The 20,515-nt window shown below is 40.0% G+C and overlaps 1 protein-coding gene across 2 annotated transcripts in view; it reads right to left on the bottom strand.

Annotated features, from left to right (window-relative positions):
• LOC121527507 (cadherin-18) overlaps window positions 1-20,515 on the bottom strand; it is a 435,713-nt gene that overhangs the window by 156,860 nt on the left and 258,338 nt on the right. For both annotated transcript variants that reach the window (XM_041814503.1, XM_041814504.1), the window contains exon 6: window positions 7,072-7,624. In XM_041814503.1, the coding sequence (XP_041670437.1) occupies window positions 7,072-7,302 (231 nt within the window). In that variant the 5' untranslated portion in view covers window positions 7,303-7,624. The remainder of the gene's footprint in view (window positions 1-7,071; window positions 7,625-20,515) is intronic.

Genomic DNA, 20,515 nt, shown 5'->3' with positions numbered 1-20,515 from the left:
ACTACACATTTGCGTCTCACTCATGCACAAAGCTGTCATTTCCCAAATGCCTCAGCCCCCCAGAAAGGTGTCACTGGGGATTATGGGATACCTCAGGGGGATTAAATATGTTCTTGACAGACTGGCCGCTTCACTTATTCCCAGAAGTCACTGTGTGCTGTCGTTTCATGTGAGAGTATTGGCAAAATGTGCACAGAAAATGTCGAACTGCCAAAACCTTTTTCATAACATACAGTTCACCCACTCTATATATTCCTGCTGTTTAACCATGTTAAATAAATGTCAGTGTAGTCTCACTGTTCTCCTGAGATTAAAAACAGATTTTTCAAATAGGACTAGGCCAAGATAGCTGGTCAACACAATCAAGATTAAAAAATGAACATCCACAGAGTTGTCTTAAACCCTTAGTGAAAATCTCACAGTTTCAGGATATTTTGTATACATCCGAGAGATGTGAAGTATTCAGATGATTTTATTGCAATGTCTTGATAATGCTTATATAACTTTATAATTCCTGTACTGCTCAGGCCTCCTGATGACCATCCTCCAGGCCTGCACCAAATCCATGCCCCATCTGTCCAGGTATCCTCTTGGCTGATCCCTCCAGTGCACAAATGTGGACCAGGCCACCAGGTCCTGGTCACACAGTGTGCTGTGAGCTGGATAAGGCCTGGTAAAGTATGCCAGGTACCTATAAAAGTGCAGTTGGTGTGCCTGTATCAGGCTGAGCCTTCCTATCCTACCTCTCCTGACCACATCAGCATTAGACACATGGTCTTGCCAGTGACACCCAAAGATGCACTGGAGAGAAGCTGTCACAGAGGAGTCTAAAAAATCCAGGCCCCACAAGAGTGTAGTAAGATCGGACTGACCAAGGACCAACTCATTGTCGACTGGTGTTCTGGTGATGCGTCCCTTGAGCAAAAACCAAAGTAATGCCCTACAGCCACAGATTTCTCAATGATAAATTTTGTTGATCAGATGTAGATTTCCATGGCATGGTGGACTTCAATGAACTTATGTCAAGATTCATTTCTTGGTGGAAAAAGTTATTTTTGCTCTTTTTCTGACCAGCTTCAACAAGAATTTGATGGCTCCACTGATCGTGAACAAAGCTGTGATAATGGCTGCTTAACGAGCTTGTATTGTGTGATTTAGGGGCCTAGCAGCTCTCTCCTCATGAATCGGGCCCTAAACATGAATCCACTCCCTCCTCGCTGACATCACAGCCTTGTTGGGACATGGTTGGCCATCCACCAACCATCCACTACTCCTCCATCTGGACCATCCATGGTTGCACGGCACTCACCAGTCAACAAGACTGTTTGAAAATGAGTCTTCATGTGTTTCTGGGCCCACTGCAACCACTTCTGCTTGTGAGCACTGGATCGGGCGGCCGAATAGTAGATTTAAGCACGACTGCAAGCCTCTGGAGGATCCTACACCTTGAGGTTGGTGGGACTCCAGAGGCATCAGCAGCTTCAAATACCTGTTTGCTGCTTTGTAATGGCATTTTAGTAACTGCTCTCTTAATCTGATGTATTTGTCTGTCAGAAACCTTCCTCATTATACCGTTGTCTGCAGGAACCCATCTGTGCTCTGAATCAGCCACAAATTCCTTCACAGTATGATGATCACGCTTAATTTTTCATGAAATATCTAATGTTTTCATTCCTTCATTCCTTTTTCTTTCCCATATTGCTTGAAACCTGTGGCCTTCTTAACAATGTGGAACATGTGGAAAAGTGCATTTTGAGGTTTTTATTTAAAAAAAGATAAAGGTTATCATTATGAAGTTTGTTCAAAAACATCTGAATTATGCTCTAATGGCTGATGGCTTGGAAAATACTCTGTCATTTGCATTAATATTTAGGAAAATAGGAGAAAAATGTCATCTGCTCAATAATGCGGAAAACAGTGTAATTGTCCAGCCCTTGTGTGTGTTTGGGAAGGTTCTGCCCTTTCCAAACACAGACTATGTGTTTTACCTGTTCTCCAAATGGATGTGTATGAGTGTATGGGTATGAGAGTATCTGTTATGTCAGGTCAGTCTGCCTGGCAACAAATGGAAGTTGGTCAAATTCAGCAGCCTGCTGGTGAGCAAAGCCAAGCATAAAGAGGCTAACAAGCTGGGTAACTATTTCAGCAGTTGAAGGAAACTGCTGAATTTAATCCATTTAGATAAAATATCAAAGGACTTGAGACCACATAGATGCACTCTGCCAATTATTACAGCCAGATGTTTATGGGTCCTTGAAGATATGTGAATCTGTAAGTCTGAAGCACATTTCAAGAGCACAAGCTGCACTGATTCTGAGTTTTACAAAATGCGTGTACACAGAGAAGGAGGAACCAGCCCAAGGACAGATTTATATTGAAGAGTCATCCAATGTGAAAGTCTGGGGACATGCAAGGATGACAGCTGAGCAGCAGCATGAAGAGTGCAGGGGTAAAAGAGAAGGGAAAAACATTATTGAGCTTTAGGCACAGGTCAAATGTAGTCCTGACGAGCAGCCTGCCATGGCTCTATAAGGGTAAAATAAATGTTATTTATGATGTGCTCGCATTCTCTGTCACTAGTTTCTCTGTTTCTTGTGTAGGCCATGCAATAATTAAAAGTCCATATCTGTGTGAATCTCATCAAGGAACGTCTGTTTCCAAACTTTCCATTTTTTGATGATAGCAATTACCGACTACGAAAGTGTTGGCAATTCCCAGTAGTGAATCCGCTCGCTGGCTGCTTGCTAATGTCCACAGTTTTTAATCAAGCACAGGAAGGAGGAAAAACAATACAGAGCAGTACGTGCTGAGTGCATTAATCCTCCTCCTTCTCCTCCTCCTCGTCCCCTCCTGTCTTCCTCTAATTAAGGGTCATTCTGTCTGCTAGCCACATTAGGACACAGCACACCAGTCCCACCCCACATAATTAAATGTTTTTTTGTGCTAACCATCTGGAGACCTCATCTCTTTAAACATGCATGTCAAATTGATTCCTTAATAATGTTTATGTGTCTTCCCAGTGCTTTATTATCATCCAGGATTAGCTGTTTATGTTTATTTGGCTTTCATCAGCGGCGCTGGCGTTACACACACAGAATACACACTGAGCAGCAACACCCTTAAGGTAGAAAAGGAGCTAACAAATCAGCCAGCCAACCAGCCGAACAATCAGCAACTTCAAAGCAGTCGACGAATCTCATGTAAGATTTCCTGTGCAGCTTTGAAACTCTGCTGGAAACACCTTTGGTATTGTGTAATGCTCAGGACAGAGTGTTTGTTTCTCCTGCACAGTGGGATGTTATGCTTCACTCATGCATCAAATAATATTAGCAAAAACATGCTTCACCAATAAATAACCTTTCTTCCCTCTGCTGACAGCTCAGCAAGGACATTCCTGATTAGAGCATCATTTTCATTCAATAAAAGGACCTTTAAGTTGAAAAGTGATATCTGATTTGTTGTTGTTTCCCTCTTACTCCCTTTTCAAGCATGTCATCCCCTCTTTTCTTTCTCTTTCCCCTTCAAATGCTACTGTTGTTGAAATACAGACATATGTGCAGTCAGAGGAGCGTTGTGCCTTTCTCATTCTCTTTCTCTGCGAGTGCGGTTGAGGGGATTAGTCTGTGCCTGAGTGCCTGGAATAATGATCACTGCAGCGGAGAAACACATTTCAGGAGATAAGGGCAGGCAATCTGCAAGCCGAGGACTTAACCAGCTCCCTGTGGCTTATTGTGGAGCTAACAGAAAAAAGTCACCACCAACAACCGGGCTACACCGTACTCCATGCACAAACAGGAACAATACTCACAAATAAATTCTCCCACTTTGGGGGACGTTATTCTGTATGATAATATGCTGAACGGCCAGTCATCAAACTGTACAACTGGTGGTGGTTGATTTCCTACAAGCAACAAACTCTGGGGCTGACATATAAGGCCGGCATTAGTGGGCCAAACACCACAGTTCCTCATGTGGCCACTGGAAGAAGGTTTGAAAGAGTCAAACCTTAAAAAGTCCAAATCAATTCAAATAGATTTTTAGAGAATGATGGTGCATGTGCCATAAAACAGTGGGTCTCAACATGGTGGTCGGGACCATGGGTGTTATAATTAACTAAAACCAACTAACCTAATGACAGGATGGAATGGTTGTTTACTTTTAATATTGATAAGTTAGCCTCTTTTGTTGCAAAAGCCTGGAAGAAGTGTCAGGATGGTTTGTTTAAGTAGTCTACTATACTATTATTGTGCAACTACTTTTGGTTTCTGGTCTTTCTGTAAATATAATGGTGTCTTGAAAGCCTATTTGGGCTGGGCATATTGTTTATGCATGACACAAAAATAAAATTCAATCAATCAATCAATCACTAACTAAAAGACTAAAACTAAAATTCAAAAATCATTTTAGTTAACTGAAACTAAATAAAAATTGAGCTTTACCAAAAAACGAAAACTAACTAAAACTGTACAGTGCTTCTATAAAACTAACTAAATAAAATACAAATAGAGACAAAATCTCCTTAGTTTAGAAAAATTGCCTGATCTGATTAGTTAAGATTTAACACATTGGTAGTTTTATATCTGGAGTTGTATTCAAACATCAGCTTTAGATAAATAAAATGAAAAGTGAAGAGTAGTCTGTTTGAATATGTTTTTAAAAATGTATGATGTTCTCGCAGCCCTGACATCCATCAGAAAAAAACTAAAACTAATAAAAAACTAAACTAAAACAAAGCATTTTTGCAAAATAAAAACTAAACTATCAAACCAGCAGTAAAAACTAATCAAAACTAAATGGAAATTGAGCATAGAAAGCAAAAACACAATAAAAATAGAAACTAATAAAAAATCCCAAACTATTATAACCTTGGTCAGGACCCCCTTGAGAGTAGTAGGACACTGAGAGGGGTTCGCCAGGGGCCTTAAAAAGATGAAGACTATTTTTTTTAAAAATGATTTCAAATTGTATATTTTACCTATTCTTATGGAAACAAATGCATAAAATTTGTTAAATGTAAAATGAAAACATGGCCATGTGGTGAAATTTATGCTGAAATCAAAGCAATCAAAAAAGCTGTAAAAAGTAAGTCTGCCCTCAGACTTGGCTAGGTCACTGAAAACCCCAGAGAGCGGGCCCTCCCCATGCGTGATTCACTGATGTTATCAATGTGTGTGTGTTGGATCAGTAGCATTGGTGCTAGCATCCTGGCTAGGAGTATTGGAGCTGAGTGTGTCAAACTATTACTGGGTTCTAATGTTAAAAGTATTTATTTGTGCCACTTTTTAACCATTTTTGCAAACCAATTTTGACTCTATTATTTGCCACTTTTCATCAATTTTTGCACAATTTTGCCCCTTTTAACCACTTCTGCCATATTACACAAGTTTTGCCAAACTTTAATCTATTTTTGTCACTTTTTCCACCCAATCTTTTTTCATTTTTTGTTACACATTTTTGCCACATAAAACCCATTTTCAGCCCATTTTAACCATATTCCACTATTTTTATGCCCATTTCATACCAGTTTAACCCATTTCTACCAATTATTCTGCCTCAGTTAACCCTGTTTTGGCAGTTTAAACCACTTCTTCATCCCATATTACAACATTTTCCATCCATTTTTGCCCATTTTTTGTTCAGACACTTTTTAATTCCACTTTTATGCCCATTTTTGCCACTTTAACCCATTTTGAATTTTTTTTTGCCACATTTGTGCCTGTTTTTCCCACTTCTAACCCATTTCTGCTACCTTTAAAACTCAATTTCACCAATTTTTGCACCATTATTGCCATTTTCAACCTATTTTGATTCTTTTTTTAGAAAAGAGATTTACATTTTTAAGAAGGTACTACTGCACAAATGCATAAAACAATCATTTCTTTGATATGAATGGTAATTATTCAGTTAAAATAAAATTAAAATATGGCTTAACTTCACAATGGACCATTAATTTGCTGATTCTATGAACCCCCAGCCCCAGAAAGCTCTCCCCTTTACCCCCCTTATGGGCGGCCTTGTCTGCTTATGACTATTTTTGAATGTTCACGGCCGTGTTCATCCACCTTAAGGTACAGTGGGGGTCTCTGGTCTTTGGCACCTTTATTTTTGGGGGTCGTGAGCTGAAAAGGTTGAGAACCTCATGGGGGTCCTGGGTCAGGACCCATGAGTGGGACGTAGGAGATTATTTTGGGGTTGCTCAATAAGTTTTCAGAATTTCTTTTTCATAGTACTTAATATGACACATAAGAAGTACACATTAAAGCTACATGGAGAAGATCCACCCTGTAACACTAATACTCTCTACTATAATAAAACAACAGGCTGTACTGAATGTCATGAGAGCTAAAGTCACGGTTATGAATGCTTGCCTTATATAAAAGAAACCTGTTTCAGACTAGACAGCCGCTGAAGGCCCAAGGGGCTGAGTATTGAAAGAAAGCCTATGTGAGGGAGGTAAAGTCACCCCTTCCAAGCTCCAACCTCGACCAAATCAGGACATTTCTGGCTGCAAAAGAACAGCAAAGAAAATCCTGAAATGATAAATTCATGGCTCCAAATTGGCAGTCAGAAAAAGAAAATCAATGCATGTCTTCATAGTGGCTCTGCCCATTTTTAAACCGGCCACGGTCTCTCACCAAGAGGTTTAATGTGTCTGATTCCCGCAGAGAGACCAAATCTAATATTTCTGTTAAAGATAGCTCCGTGGTGAGGGTTGTTCTCACTTCAAACTGAATTTTGCATTGCCGACTTCCCAGATCGGCTGACACGCTATGAGGCACTCCTTAATTATAGAGAATAAAACATTTTTTGGACATTATCATAAGAGAAATTCAGTCTGACACCATAATGACAGAAAGAGACCCCACACCTCCACAAATGAGGAGTGTATTTGCACATCAGAAGATAAAAAAGCATGTATAATGCCAATGTGGCAATACCTGAGTAGAACAACTTGCTCCTGCTGTAACCTATTTCTCCAGAAAACAAAAGAAGAGACAAAAATGCCAGCTCAGCTGTTCAAATCAAGTTCCCTGGGATCAAAGATTTCTTTTTTAGCATTAGAAGTCTTACCTTTCCCACATACTGTGCATCTGGTCCCATGTGTTCTTCTAAAACAAAGAACTGGTTCCAGATCCAGCCTCGTTTGGGCCTGTGATGCACCTCCGTCTCCCCGTTGGCCAGTTTGGTCTGGTTCTTGGAGGGCACTTTTGCGGGGAGGTGGTGGCTCGCCCCGTAGCACCTCTGAATGAAGCAGAGGCAGACCAGAACGGGACAGAGACAGGAGGTGGTGGATATCCTCATGGTGGCGCAAGCTTTTGTAAAGTTATCCCCGTGTTCCAAGGTGGGAAGGTCCTCCCACCGCCACAGCCGCCCCCACTAGCCACCGCTGCAAGCCCCCGGAAAGTAGTCCAAACAAAAGCAGAATCTAAATCCAAGCTGAGTAAATAGTGGTCCCGGTAGATCCTCCAAGAGTCATGGCCCCACACGCGAAAAAAAGAAAAAGGAGGGAGATGAATTTACATCATGAAATTTCCCAAGATGTGAGGCACTGTGCAAACGGACATGAACTTCAGGGTTCTTCTACCAAGAGCAGAGGTTAATCCCGGAAGCCATTCTGGATTTCCTGTAAAAGACAGAGACAGAGAAACACAGTTAGAGATTAATTTGATGGATATTATAAGCTAAATGTCCACTAATTCCCTCCAATTAAATTGCAACTCGTAAATCCTCGCAGATGAGGACGTGCACTTCAAACTGGGCTGACTGTGATAAGGTACAGAGGCATCAACGACTCGGGGTTTCATGCCATTTCTGCACATTGTAAAGATGATACAAACATGTTTCGACTTGAGGAGTTGCAGTGCTATTAAAAGGTTGTCCATGCCTATAAGGTCAGAGCGTTTCTCAGTGACTGATACTGCCCTGTGAGGTCAGAGCCTTGGATCAGAGCAGAGCTGGCCCTCTGACTCAAAGCCTGAGTTGACTTTATTAAAAAAATATCAGGAAAAGGTTTGATTTGGCTGTTTTAACATGACCGGGGCATCCTGCGAGGCTTGGAGTGTGCCTCAGTGCAGTGAATAATAAGAATGGAAGAGGAAACACGTTTTACTATGATAAGGACGGACATCAAGCCACTCAGACATAAGGCGGAGGATGATTTAGAGGGCAGTGGAATGGAAAAGACAGAAAAAGACTGTTTTTCTGAATCAGGCGTACGAATTGAAGATGCATTGAATGAGTTTGAAAATAACTGTGAGCATTGTTTGATTTCTATGTAACTGAGCATTCAAGTGAAGCTGCTACTGCCGTGTCTGGAATATGCATTACCTCTCTATGTGTGTTTCAGTGGTCTGAGAAGGCATTATAGAGAATTTACTAGTCTCACGGTTGGATTTTAAAGTAAGATATATTATGTAAGTACTGCTTGAGCATAAATTCAGTCTTCTCTGCTCAAATATTTTGATGTTTCTTCTTTAATAGAGACTTTTGTGTCATTTGACCTTGCCTTTCTGAGAAGTCCTTGGAAGTTGTGTCACTACTACACAAAATAATGATTTTATGTCTGTTTAAATATGGTTTCACATTAGGGACCTGGGCCTGGATCCGAGTACTCTTGACCCCAAAATCTGACTCACAAGCATAGTGCACCAAAGCACACTTGAAGAGGTGGCCCTGGGCACAAGTTATGTGGACTAAGGCACTGTCCATGGGGGATGTAAATGCAACCATGTTCTAGCACAAGCTAATCATCAGCAAGCAGAGTTCTAAAGGCTATTAACCTTTCTTGTCTCTTCAAAAATCCTTGCATTTGTGTAGCTAGGACCCATTTTATCCTCTGAGCTGCACAGTAGATGAGGAAATAGGAAGAAGTTTTGATGGCATCTCAATAAAATGCTAAAAAAAACATCCATACTAGCCTGCAGGACGGACCCCATTGTCCACACACAATATAAAGCAATATGAACTGAATGGTCGCAGTGGTCGTCTCTTTACCGTTCCTCCTTTGGGTGGATTTGAAAATCAACTATATGCATACTGCCACCTACTGTACTGGACAACGTAAGCACAGGAAGTGTGCTCCAGTACTAAGCAATGTTACCAATCTGAGAATAGACCAGTGGTACAGAGGGAGGGGAGCAACCATGCTCAATACTCATAAACAGCAACTGTGTAGAGGTGTCAACTTGTTTCTTGGTTCTTTGGAGCTGGTTCTTAACTGGTCCAACCTAGAAACCCAGACTAGAGGTTGACTATTGATTGGACTGGTCGATTATTGATGCAGGTATTTACATTTTATCTTACCATCTATCCATCCATCCATTTTCTATACTGCTTATCCCGTTCAGGGTTGTGGGGGAACTGGAGCCTATCCTAGCTGTCATTGGGCGAGAGGCAGGGTACACCCTGGACTGGTCGCCAGTCAATCACAGGGCTGACTTGTAGAGACGGACAACCAGGCAGGCTCACATTCACACCTACGGCCAATTTAGAGTCCCCGGATAACCTAATGAGCATGTTTTTGGTGGTGGGAGGAAGTCAGAGTATCTGGAGAGAACCCATATGTGCACAGGGAGAACATGCAAACTCCGCACAGAAAGGCCTTGACCTGGAAGTGAACCAGGAACCTTCTCGCTGTGGGGCAACAGCACTAACCCCTGCACCACCATGCAGGCCTTTATCTTACCAATAGTTGGTAAAATTAATTAACAAATAAAGTCCTACTTCGGTTCCACTGAAAAGAAAAAGTTAGCCTGCATGAAACAACATGGGAAATGCATGCAGGTCATTTTTGACCCATGTTGTGCATTAGCAGGGGTGTGCATATGTTGTGTAAAGGACCCCACCATCAACAGGATGCGATTTCACAATTATTTATTGTTGATTTTTCTTTTAAGCAGTGATTTCAAGATGTTGGCTGGCGATGGTTGGGGAAGCTTAGGGAATCTGCCTTAACTTCCGGGCACGACAAACCCCCCTGTAAGAGCCCTATGGAGAAGAGAGAGATATAGGAAAGACGTGGGAGGGAGGAGATGAACAAGAGGGGAGGAGATGGTCTTGTTATAGGACCGCAGGAAGAGGTAGGGGTGAGGTGTGTTCCTGCTCCTTCGTTATGTAGCATCCCCTCGTGTTTTTAATCATCAAAAATTGCAACTAAAATCTTGCAGACTGCTTCAATTGCATTAATTCAATGGCAGCATTGCTCTATGCTGCCATCCTGGCCCATAAATGCAATTTAGTGCTCTCTCTAGTGTGCTTAGGGTATATCAGCTTTAGTTAAAAATATAACTGAAGATTTGTAGTAACTTTGAATTTGTAATACTTCTTATGAAAATAAAGTCAATTTGAATAATGTTTTTGGGGCACAGATAGCTAAGCAGTTAAAGATGCAGCCTATATCAGAAGGCTTGATCCCCCGAGGTGGCTGCCAGGGTTGAAATCTGACCATTGCCTCCTGTCTTAAATGTCATCTCCCACCCTCTTTCAACCCCCTCTCAATCCACCATCCTATCACATAAAGGTGAAAACCGTACTTTTTAAAAACAGCAAAAACAAGTGGTTTTGAAAAGTATAAAAATAATGATATTTTTGGCAACCTTAGTGGCAAGAAGAGAGAGAATAGAACAAAGGCAGTCTTCCTTTATTTGGATAAGAAAATTAGTGGAGGGCAAGGTCGTAATGATGCCAAATGAGCAAATTATTATTTTATCTACAATGAATAATCTGGAGATTAATTTTAAGATTAATTGAATAATATTTCAGAGCACTAACTGTTTAAACCAGGGGTGTCAAACTCAATCACAGCAGGGGCTGGATTCTGACTTTGGGTCTAACCTGAGGGCCTAACAGGGTCAATATTTAACCTTAAAACATCAACCTCATTTTCTCCAGAAATCAATAACAGGGGGGAAAAGCTTAGCTCTGATTTTGATATTTAAAAAGTCAACATGGTATGTCTAATAGCTCAAAATCTGAGATGACAAAGTAAAACTTATTGGTTCAAAGGTAAAAACATGTCATTTAAAGTCAAAATGATTTATTTAAAAGGCAAACTTATGAGATAGGAAGTTGATATCATAATTTTTGATGGTGAAAATATGAGATAAAAGTCAAATCATGAATTTAAAAGGTCAAATATGGGATAAAATTCAAAATTGTGTGTTTTAAAGGTTAAAAAATGAGACAAAATTGCAAATCACAAGTCTTCAAGGTCAAAACAATGAGATACAATTCTTAACCATTAGTTTTAAAGGTCAAAATAAGATATAAAAGTCAAAGTTAGAAGTTGAAAATGTCAAAATGTCAGAAAAAAGCAAAAATCATGAGTTTAAAGGTCAAAATATGGAGATAAAATTCAAAATCGTGAGTTTTGAGGGTCAAAATATTGCTCAAAATTTAAAATTGTTGGTTTGAAAGGTCAAAATACAAGAGAAAAAGTCAAAATTATGAGATGAAAAGGTCATAATATGAGATAAAATCAAAATCATGAGTTTTAATGGTCAAAATGTGAGATAAGATATAAAGTTATGAGTTTAAAAGATCAAACTTTGACTCAGAATTTAAAATAGTGATTCTAAAAGGTAAAAATATAGGACAAAAAGTTAAAACCATAACTTTAAGTAATAATTGTGAGATAAGACATTGAAAATATGAAATGAAAACAAATTTCTTTTCCACGTTCCTGACTTTAAATCTAATTATTTCTACTCTTTACTATTTATAATTTTCATTACTTATCGGGGATATGGTAAATCATCGAGGTTAAGTTCACATTTTTGTTCTGGGGAATTCTGCAGACCTCATACTGGGTGTGCCGGTTATGATAAAAATTTGACATGATCTAGTGGGCTGGGTATAACTGAACCACGGGCTGGATTTGGCCCCTGGGCCTTGAGTTTGACACTCCTGCTTTAAACTGTTAAGAAAAATCATAGTTACTCAAAGATCAGGTTTAGACTTTCACTAATCTTCACTTATCAGCCAAAACTTTCAAACAAATACAGAAGTACAAATAATTTGGAGCATGTTTCATTCAATAATAGTCATAGTAATAGTAATAAACCTCCCCAGTCTTAAAAAGGCCGACTTGAAGCAGCAAAGTTAGTCTGACGTTCAAGTGCTGCAGTAGAATAGACTCTTGGTGGGGATTATCATGAGGACAAACATGTATTTGATATTTAATAGGATCTAGGAGCTGACAGACTTCAAAGCCTGCTACACTCTATCTCCCACAATGCATTTGACAACATGAGAAACGCTACAACAGGACATTAATGCAACTTAGGACTGTCAAATACTTTGAGGGATAATCACTGAATTATTTTTTATAAATATAAATATTTTCACATACATAGGGATTAAGATGTGCTTAGAACCCCTTGACTAATCCCCATGTTTCATATATCTCGACATGCAAATTATGCTGCTCGACTATAGCGGCTGCTGATGTTCTCTAAGTGCAGTAGTTGTTCTGGGTAATACCTACTGCCAGCCCAGGCAGTGAAAAGGAACACAAAGTCTGTTCCACATCAGCTTGGATTAAAGCAGCAGAGGATAAATACTCAGCCACACATTAAACGTGTAATCTGGGGGAAGATTCTCATCTGCATAGGTAGAGCTACGCCCAAATCCTGCTCCTCCTGACTGAAGAAATGACACCGAGCCCTGTGAAGAATGCTGATGAAGTAGTCCAGTCAGTAAACTGAATCACAGATTTGAAGCTTTTCTTCTCAAGAGGCTTCTTTTTGATTCAACATCACAATTTAACCACACCAAAGCTGATTTACCTTCAAAGTATGGGAGACAAATGTTGTACCTGAGTGAATCAGAATGAGAAAGCTTTTTTCAGTGGTTTCACTTTCACCTCCTGGGGCGCTCTTCAATCAGTCTCCTAATTGTCTGATTATCACACTGACTCCGAGCAAAATAACCATCAAATATACAGCAGCTGGCTCTATCAATGGAAACTATTTCCCTCCTTTTAAAGGGAGTTATTTCTCAAAGCAGCCCAAGGCATTCTTCTATTTCTTCTGCTTTTAACAGGATGGCTTATGCACAGTGGAACCAACAGACTCTATTCAGAGTGTATGCCAGTCTTCACATACGCAGAAAACCCTGTTCTGATCTGGTTTTATGCTATGGTTTTCTAGATCAGTGGTTCTCAACCTTTTCAGCTTGTGACCCCCAAAATAAAGGTGCAAGAGACTGGGTCCACAAGGTGGATCAACACAGCAATGCACATTCAAGAACAGTCGTGTGCAGACAAGGCCACCCATAAGGGGGATAAAGGGAGGAGCTTGGGGCCCAGCCAAACTCGGGGCCCATAGAATCAGCAAAATCGTGGTCTGTTCTAAAGTTAAGCTGTGATATCCATGATAATGGATATCAATAATAACCACTCTAATAAAAGCAAAAAAATATATATTTGTATTCATTTGTGCTGTATTACTTCTCTATAAGACATAATTAAATTGGGAAAAGGTGGTGAAATGGGATTTAAAGGTAGCAAAAATGGGTCAGAAGTGGTAAAAAATGGGCATATCATTGCCAAGAGGGGATTAAATAGTGGCCGAGCTGGGTTTAAATTGGCAAAAATGGATGGAAACTTGGTGATCTGGGATAAATAAGTGTTTTAAACTGGTAAAAAGAAAAATGTGCATTACAAATTCTGAAAATTGGTGAAAATGCTCAAAAATGGGCTCAAAAATAGTGGAAAGGATTTAACAACAACAACAAATGGTTTTAAGTGGCAAATACGCGTTAAATGTGCAAAGATAGAGTGGAAAAAGTGATGAAGATGGCTTAAAATTTGTCAAAATTTTTGTAGAGTGGCAAACATGGAGAAAAATGGGCAAAAATGTGTCCAAATTGTGCAAAAAATTGATGAAAAGTGGCAAATAATAGTGGGGGCTTAGATAGCTAAGTAGACGGGATCTTAGGAATAAAGGCTGGCAATCACTGTGTTAGTGTGTGGTGTGCCGTATTGGTCATCTTGTTGCACACCACACACTATAAGAACAAAACTGTTAAATCTGTCATTATCTGACATCATGTGCATCCTCTCCTTTTCAAAATCAGTTACTACTGTCACAATCAAGCAAAACTTTAAGCTGTTTGATTCCTGCATGAGGGGGGATGTTGCATGCATGTTTCTTGCCATCACCACTACAGCAAAAGGTGCAGCCCTCACCCACTGTTGCACACAGAAATGCAAAAAGCTTTGCTGACTCTGCTTTGTTATTTCTTAAAACAATCTGTTTTCAATGGACAAATTTGGAGTCTTCACCTTTCAATATCTCAAACATTGGCTCATTGCACCATGCATCCTGCTGTATCGGCACATCTGATGAAGGGGACAGATGTTTTTGTGCAGAAAGTCTGTATGGCAAAATTGACTTAAAACTGAAGTCTGATATTCCCAACATGACGGAATATTCTGATTCAAACAAATATATGTTGATCTTGAGTTTCAAAAGCAAGATTTCCACTGTGTTCACAAACTGTTTACTCTATGGCTCTGTGCACACAAGTGAGACGAATATCAAAGGCGCACAAACAGCATCATAAGAGTGTTGCAAAGTAGAGCTAATATTGCAAATCATTAACATTGTTTTCTTTCTCGTCTTTTGTTTCTTTTAAACCAACCCATGCATTTAAATATTTGCACTTTTTACCAGTTACAGACCCAGTGATGGAGTCTGCCCTGCATACCTGCAGGATAATGAGCAGCAGACCCACTGCACATCTGACAAAGATGTCATAAATCTTTTCATAACAGTGGGACTCTCTCAAATATCCTGCCCTTTCTTCTGGCCTTCTTTCTGTGACCCTCACGAGTACACTGAACCCTTTCAAACTTTATTCTTTTTTTCACTGGTGGACTATTTAACCTGTAGTGAGGACACATTGGCAAACAAAAATACTGTGTCTTTGTCTCCTGTTTTATTCATGGAAACAGGAAAACTCAATCGCAGGGAATCAACGGGGCATGTAAACAACTCAAATTGAATAAGACCTTAGCCAGAGTGCAGCCAACAGTTCCTGCACTGATGACACTGCAGTGGGTGGAACACTTAAAAAGGCAGGAAGATAAAAGAAAATAAGAGACAGGCAGAGTAACAAAGATGCACATCAATTCAGCCACGCAAAGAGAGAGAAGAGGCTCCTGTCACCTACAGCTAATAGCTAAGGTTTGGGGCTCCTGCTGAGAGCTCACCCACTGCATTCGATTTCACAGCATCAGCTTTCTGCAGATGTCAAACAGCAGATAGCAGAAGGTTGGGGTGGGTCAGAACAGACACCGCTGAACCGCGGTCCCATCTCCTGAACAAAGGAAAGCCAGACGGTCACGGCCAAAGAGGCTCTCCTGGAAGCAACGAATGCAAACATTTCTGCTCCATTTACAGGGCCTGTTTGTTTCCTGTATCTCAGACAACGCTCTCCTGAGGTGAGGTAAATAAACAAGGAGTTAAGGCAGAAGACGCAGAGGAAAATTAGTGACTAAGCAATGTGAGTATGTGGAAGCAGACTGTAACACTGCTGTGAAATGTTCCTGAGGCCAGAGCATGAATTCATTCTTCTTCTCTGTTGTTGTTTTTGCTGATGAAGCTGAAGGAGCGCTGTGAACCTGGAATACGCTCTGCATAAGATGCATTATGTGTTCTATTATGTGTGGTATCATTATTTTATAGCTTACAGCACACAGGCAGACAAATATATGTGTTTTACACAGAGTGGAGTAGGAAGGGGAGAGGCAGGATTTGGTAGTATGGAAGTTAAAGGTAGTAAGAGGATTGGGTCATGCTATAGAATTAGATATGATGCATAATGACCCCACATTAGTGCTGCATGATTTGGTAATAGTGTGTGACTGCAATATACTGGACAATATTGCAGCTAGCGATTGAGATCACTATATAACACATCATGAGTCTAGTTGCTTGGTGATCAAGAAAAATGATCATGATAGTTGTGGAGTTTGCATTTTTCAACTTTAAACATACAAATTTTAAGAAAGAATTAAAAAAACAAAACCTGAAAATTTTACAGTTCTCTCTGAACACTGAGCAAGATACGCCACCTTTAGGGAGAGTCAGTGACATTTCGATTACTGGCTATGCTAAACAGTTCTGATAACTAAAAAAGATGTAACATTAAGTATTTGAGAGGAGGACATGCTAAAATATTCAAAAATATATATTTTTGTTGGAAATGTCTCTTCAATCTCTGCACTTCAATCAGAAAACAATACTAGTGCTTATTTTCTTAAAAAAAGATAAAACCTTAAAGGGATACTTCAACATTTTGGCAAATTTGCCCATTGCCATAATTCCAATAGTCTTAGTAATAGGTTCGTTACCTTTAGTTGTCGGTGCAAGCTATTTTTAGATTGGCGGGGCTGAGACGTCAGCTGCTCTGCCAACTTGATGGAGTCTTATGGTAAATCCGGCTTTCCCTCATCAAACACTCAATCCAAAATGCTCTGGTGGACAAGTTACGACCTGTACATTCACCACTCTACGAAATGCATGTTGCATGTTCTCCCCATGCACGCATGGGTTCTCTCCGGGTACTCCAGCTTCCTCCCACCACCAAAAACATGCTCATTAGGTTAACTGGTGACTCTAAATTGCCCATAGGTGTGAATGTGAGCGTGTGAGCGTGCCTGGTTGTCTGTCTCTATATGTCAGCCCTGCGATTGACTGGCAACCAGTCCAGGGTGCACCCCGCCCTTTGTGTGATTAAAACATAAAAAATGTAGTCTTTTGTTTCTTTCTTTTTTGTTTTTTTAATTTTGAACTCTGACTTCAAGCACACACTGAATGCATCTTTACCATCCTAAATATTTACCTCTGCTCTAAATAAACCAGCATTATTAGACTGATGTCCACATTTCTTGAACCTGCAGAATGTATTTGATTAAACTGTATGTGTGCTTTAAAATGGGTGCTTTTCTCCCGAAGTCTATGGGCTGATTTGACCTGCCGTATTGTTTGTGAAGGAGGAAGATTAGTCTGATCAGCTTCACAATTCTCTGACTGTGTGGCACACCCTGGAGGTTCCATAAAATTGGAGGAGATAAATAGGTTTAGAGAGGGGCGCCAGCCATTCAGAGCTTTAGCCAAGCAGGCTGTAGTATTTCCACAACAATGTCTAGAAAACACAGAGGGAATCACAGCTGAATGAATTGTTTTAGTGGTTAGTTTTTCTACAGTAAAGGTCTGAGCCTTTCTCTGCTCTGGGTGCATGATTTGGCAATTTAGCAAATTAGCATCACTCTGTCTTGATGTGATGAAGGTCCTGTCCTCACAGCAACATTAACAGTTTTCTTTAACAGATGTAAGCTGTCTCAGAATATCACAGTGTTTCTGCTGGAGCAGGTGTTAAACTCTCACTTTGGAGAGCCAAAAATATGTCTGCAGATTCAGACCAAACGCCCACATGCCATGCTCCCTCCTTCCTCTAACCTTCGGGTTTCCACAGCCTAAATTTAATTGAACTCATCTTCATAAATCCCATTTCCAACTGCTCTACACCTACTTTAATTTAAATCCACAAACATTACACATGAATTTGAGTCTTTCCCTGAAGTGAATGATTGATATTTCTTGCCACAAATCAACTCCAGCACATATTCCAACACCTGCAAGGAGAAACCTTTGATCACCTTACATAACTCCAGTACGGTCTGCAGAAAAAACAAGCGTAAGATCATCTAATAATCATGACCCGGTTCTAAGGATAACACTCCCAGAGAGTCGTCTTCTCGTCAAACTAAGATCTGAGGATCCTGGAGTTGACTCCCTTTCTTCTTTCCTGAAGTGATGGGGTTGAGGGTAATTTAGTTTTCAGGCTACAGACAGTACAACTGTCTCAGTAACATTTTAAATGAAGGTGTAAGCTGAGGAAAAAACCTGGCTGTCAAGCACACTTGTGCTGTTGAGTAATGATGACAGTTGAAGTAGTCGAGGAAATACAGAACTGAAGTGAAGTTTCATTCAGGCACCTGAAGCTTCAAAAGTATGGCACGCAGCAACAATCACCTATTTTTCTTTTTTTCCGCCAAGCCAAAAAACATTCTTGCTCTGAGCTCTTCAAATTCTGCAGACCCTTTCTTATCCTTGAGCTTCAAAAGTAATGATCCAGGTACAGATCTAGTGGTAGCTGGACCTTTAAAAATAACAGATATAAATTCTCTACCTCTACAGCCAACAGAAAACAATTATGATTAAGCAACTACTATTGAATTATAAAACTACATTAAAAATGTATGACTTTGAGGCTTTTTACAATAATTGACAAAATGTGTTAAAGGTTTGCTCAGGGTCTAGGGATCAGTGTTGGGTACCGTTACTTTTGAAACTAACTCATTAGATTACTGTGTTACCTTCTAAGAAAAGTAATTTGTTACTTTACTACAATACCTAAAAACTAACGTGTTAGAGAACTTTTGCATTACTGAAAATCAGTGGGGACATGTCAATAGGGGGCGCCGCCCCCCCATTACTCTCCACAAAGAGAGGACAGATCTTGAGTTCATTGAATAATTCTTTAAACATTTGCTTTAAAATTCAATAAAGTTATATGAATATAGATTAACTCAGGTGACACAAGTATCATTATTATAAGTGTATTGTAAATACGACTAGTTTGGGGTCATTTTTTATGCAATCCTTGATCTTTACCTTCGCCAAGGAGGTCATGTGATCGGGTGGGTTTGTTAGTTTGTTTCATAGTTTGTTAGTTTGTTTGTTAGCAGCATAACTCAAAACATTGTGGGTGGATTTTCAGGAAATTTTCAGGAAATGTCAGAAATGGCATAAGGAAGAACTGATTAGATTTTTGGAGTGATCTGGATCACTGTCTGGATCCAGGAATTTTTTTTAAAGGATTCTGTACTATTGGGAGATAGGGCTAATGGCAGAGGTCTGCACTGTTACCACTTTACACCAGGAGATGGTGGACATGTCTAACTTCAATCCCAACAGCATTTTGGGTGTTTCTATTCAAAGTTTTGGAGTTTATAGAGTTTGAAAGACACACATCTGGTCGAGGAGAGGAGTCAGAGCGTAACAGAGAGAAAGACCGCGAATTGTAGCGAGAATACTCACAATGCTGGGAGAAATAGAGGAATATTCACCCTCTGCCATGACTTCCAGTCGTCCGGTGAGACCATGGGTGAGACTGTCAGTGCATCTGTTGGCACCGGCAGGCAATGCTTCCACACCACGACAGTCCACCCGTCGCGAAGCCAGTGCTTTGCCTTACTATGTTTCCATCTCACCTGGGAGGGAGTAATCGGCGAATGCTGGGGGGGGGGGGCACATGGGGATGGATCCAGGAATTTTAAAGGATTCTTCACTATTGGGAGATAGGGCTAATGAGAGGTCTGCCCTCTCTGAGTGCTTTTCTAGTTTTAAATGTGCCTGGTTGGAACATACTATTTCCAACTTTTGTTCCCAAAGAATCTATTTGATATAAGTAAAATAAGTTTTTTAACTAAAACATCCCCAGACGAATTGTGAATCAAACTGAATCGAATCTTGTACTGAACTAGGACTGAACAATTTTGGAAAATAATCAAATTGCAATTTTTTTCCTCCAATATTGCAATTGCAATTTGATATGCGATTATTCCTCAGCTCTCTTTTATTCCCAAACAAGGACTGAACAATTCTTTAAAAATATCTAATTCTGATTATTTTTTCTGGTATTGGATATAGGATATAATTTTGCTGCATTGAAGGGTTTTTTTTTAAGCTCATATTTAATTAGAAAAAAGTACAAAAATGAAGGGAGGATTTTTTTATAGACTTTTCTAAAAATTCTGCACTTAAATGATTGCGCGATATGTCATGCATAGCATTTCTACAGCAAAAAAAGAAAACGTTTTGACTCCAATTTTAGGTCAAAGGATTATTGCACCTTCTGCGATTTGAAAAATTGCAACAGGCCATATTGCCATTTAATCTAATTTTTGATTAATTGTCCAGCCCTAAAGTGAACCTTGTGAATCCGAATTGAATCGATTCAGGCAATCAGTGGTGATACCCAGCCCTAATTAAAAGATGAATACTACCCAATCCTAATCGTGATACATCTTTTTCTCTGATTAATTTGAGGCTATCCATTAACTACATCACTTATTCTATTTGAGGTCATGGAGAGCTGGAACCAATCTCAGCTGTCATGGGGTGAGAGGTCAGGCATCTTTGTAGATGCTTTTCAGTAGGAAGGCAAAACAGTGGGGAGAATTTGAAGAATGCAACATGAAAACAACATGTGGCCTCCCCACCCTGAGTGCGATAACGGGGACATGGCCACCATCCACTGTCTTTCAAGGTCACTTTCAAACAAAAAGCTAGAGCTCAGCATCCAGAAATGACACTTGAGAGTCACCTCCATATTCAGACACATTTGGTGTCTTACCAGGCTTCTGTTTTCGACAGCTTAGTGGCGAGAGCTTGCCGTCCACGCATGTACAAATACAGAGACACATCTGACAAACACTCCAACC

The sequence above is a fragment of the Cheilinus undulatus genome, linkage group 19, assembly GCF_018320785.1.
Source record: "Cheilinus undulatus linkage group 19, ASM1832078v1, whole genome shotgun sequence".
NCBI classification, from domain to species: domain Eukaryota; kingdom Metazoa; phylum Chordata; class Actinopteri; order Labriformes; family Labridae; genus Cheilinus; species Cheilinus undulatus.
This window is presented reverse-complemented; position numbering and strand designations above follow the sequence as displayed.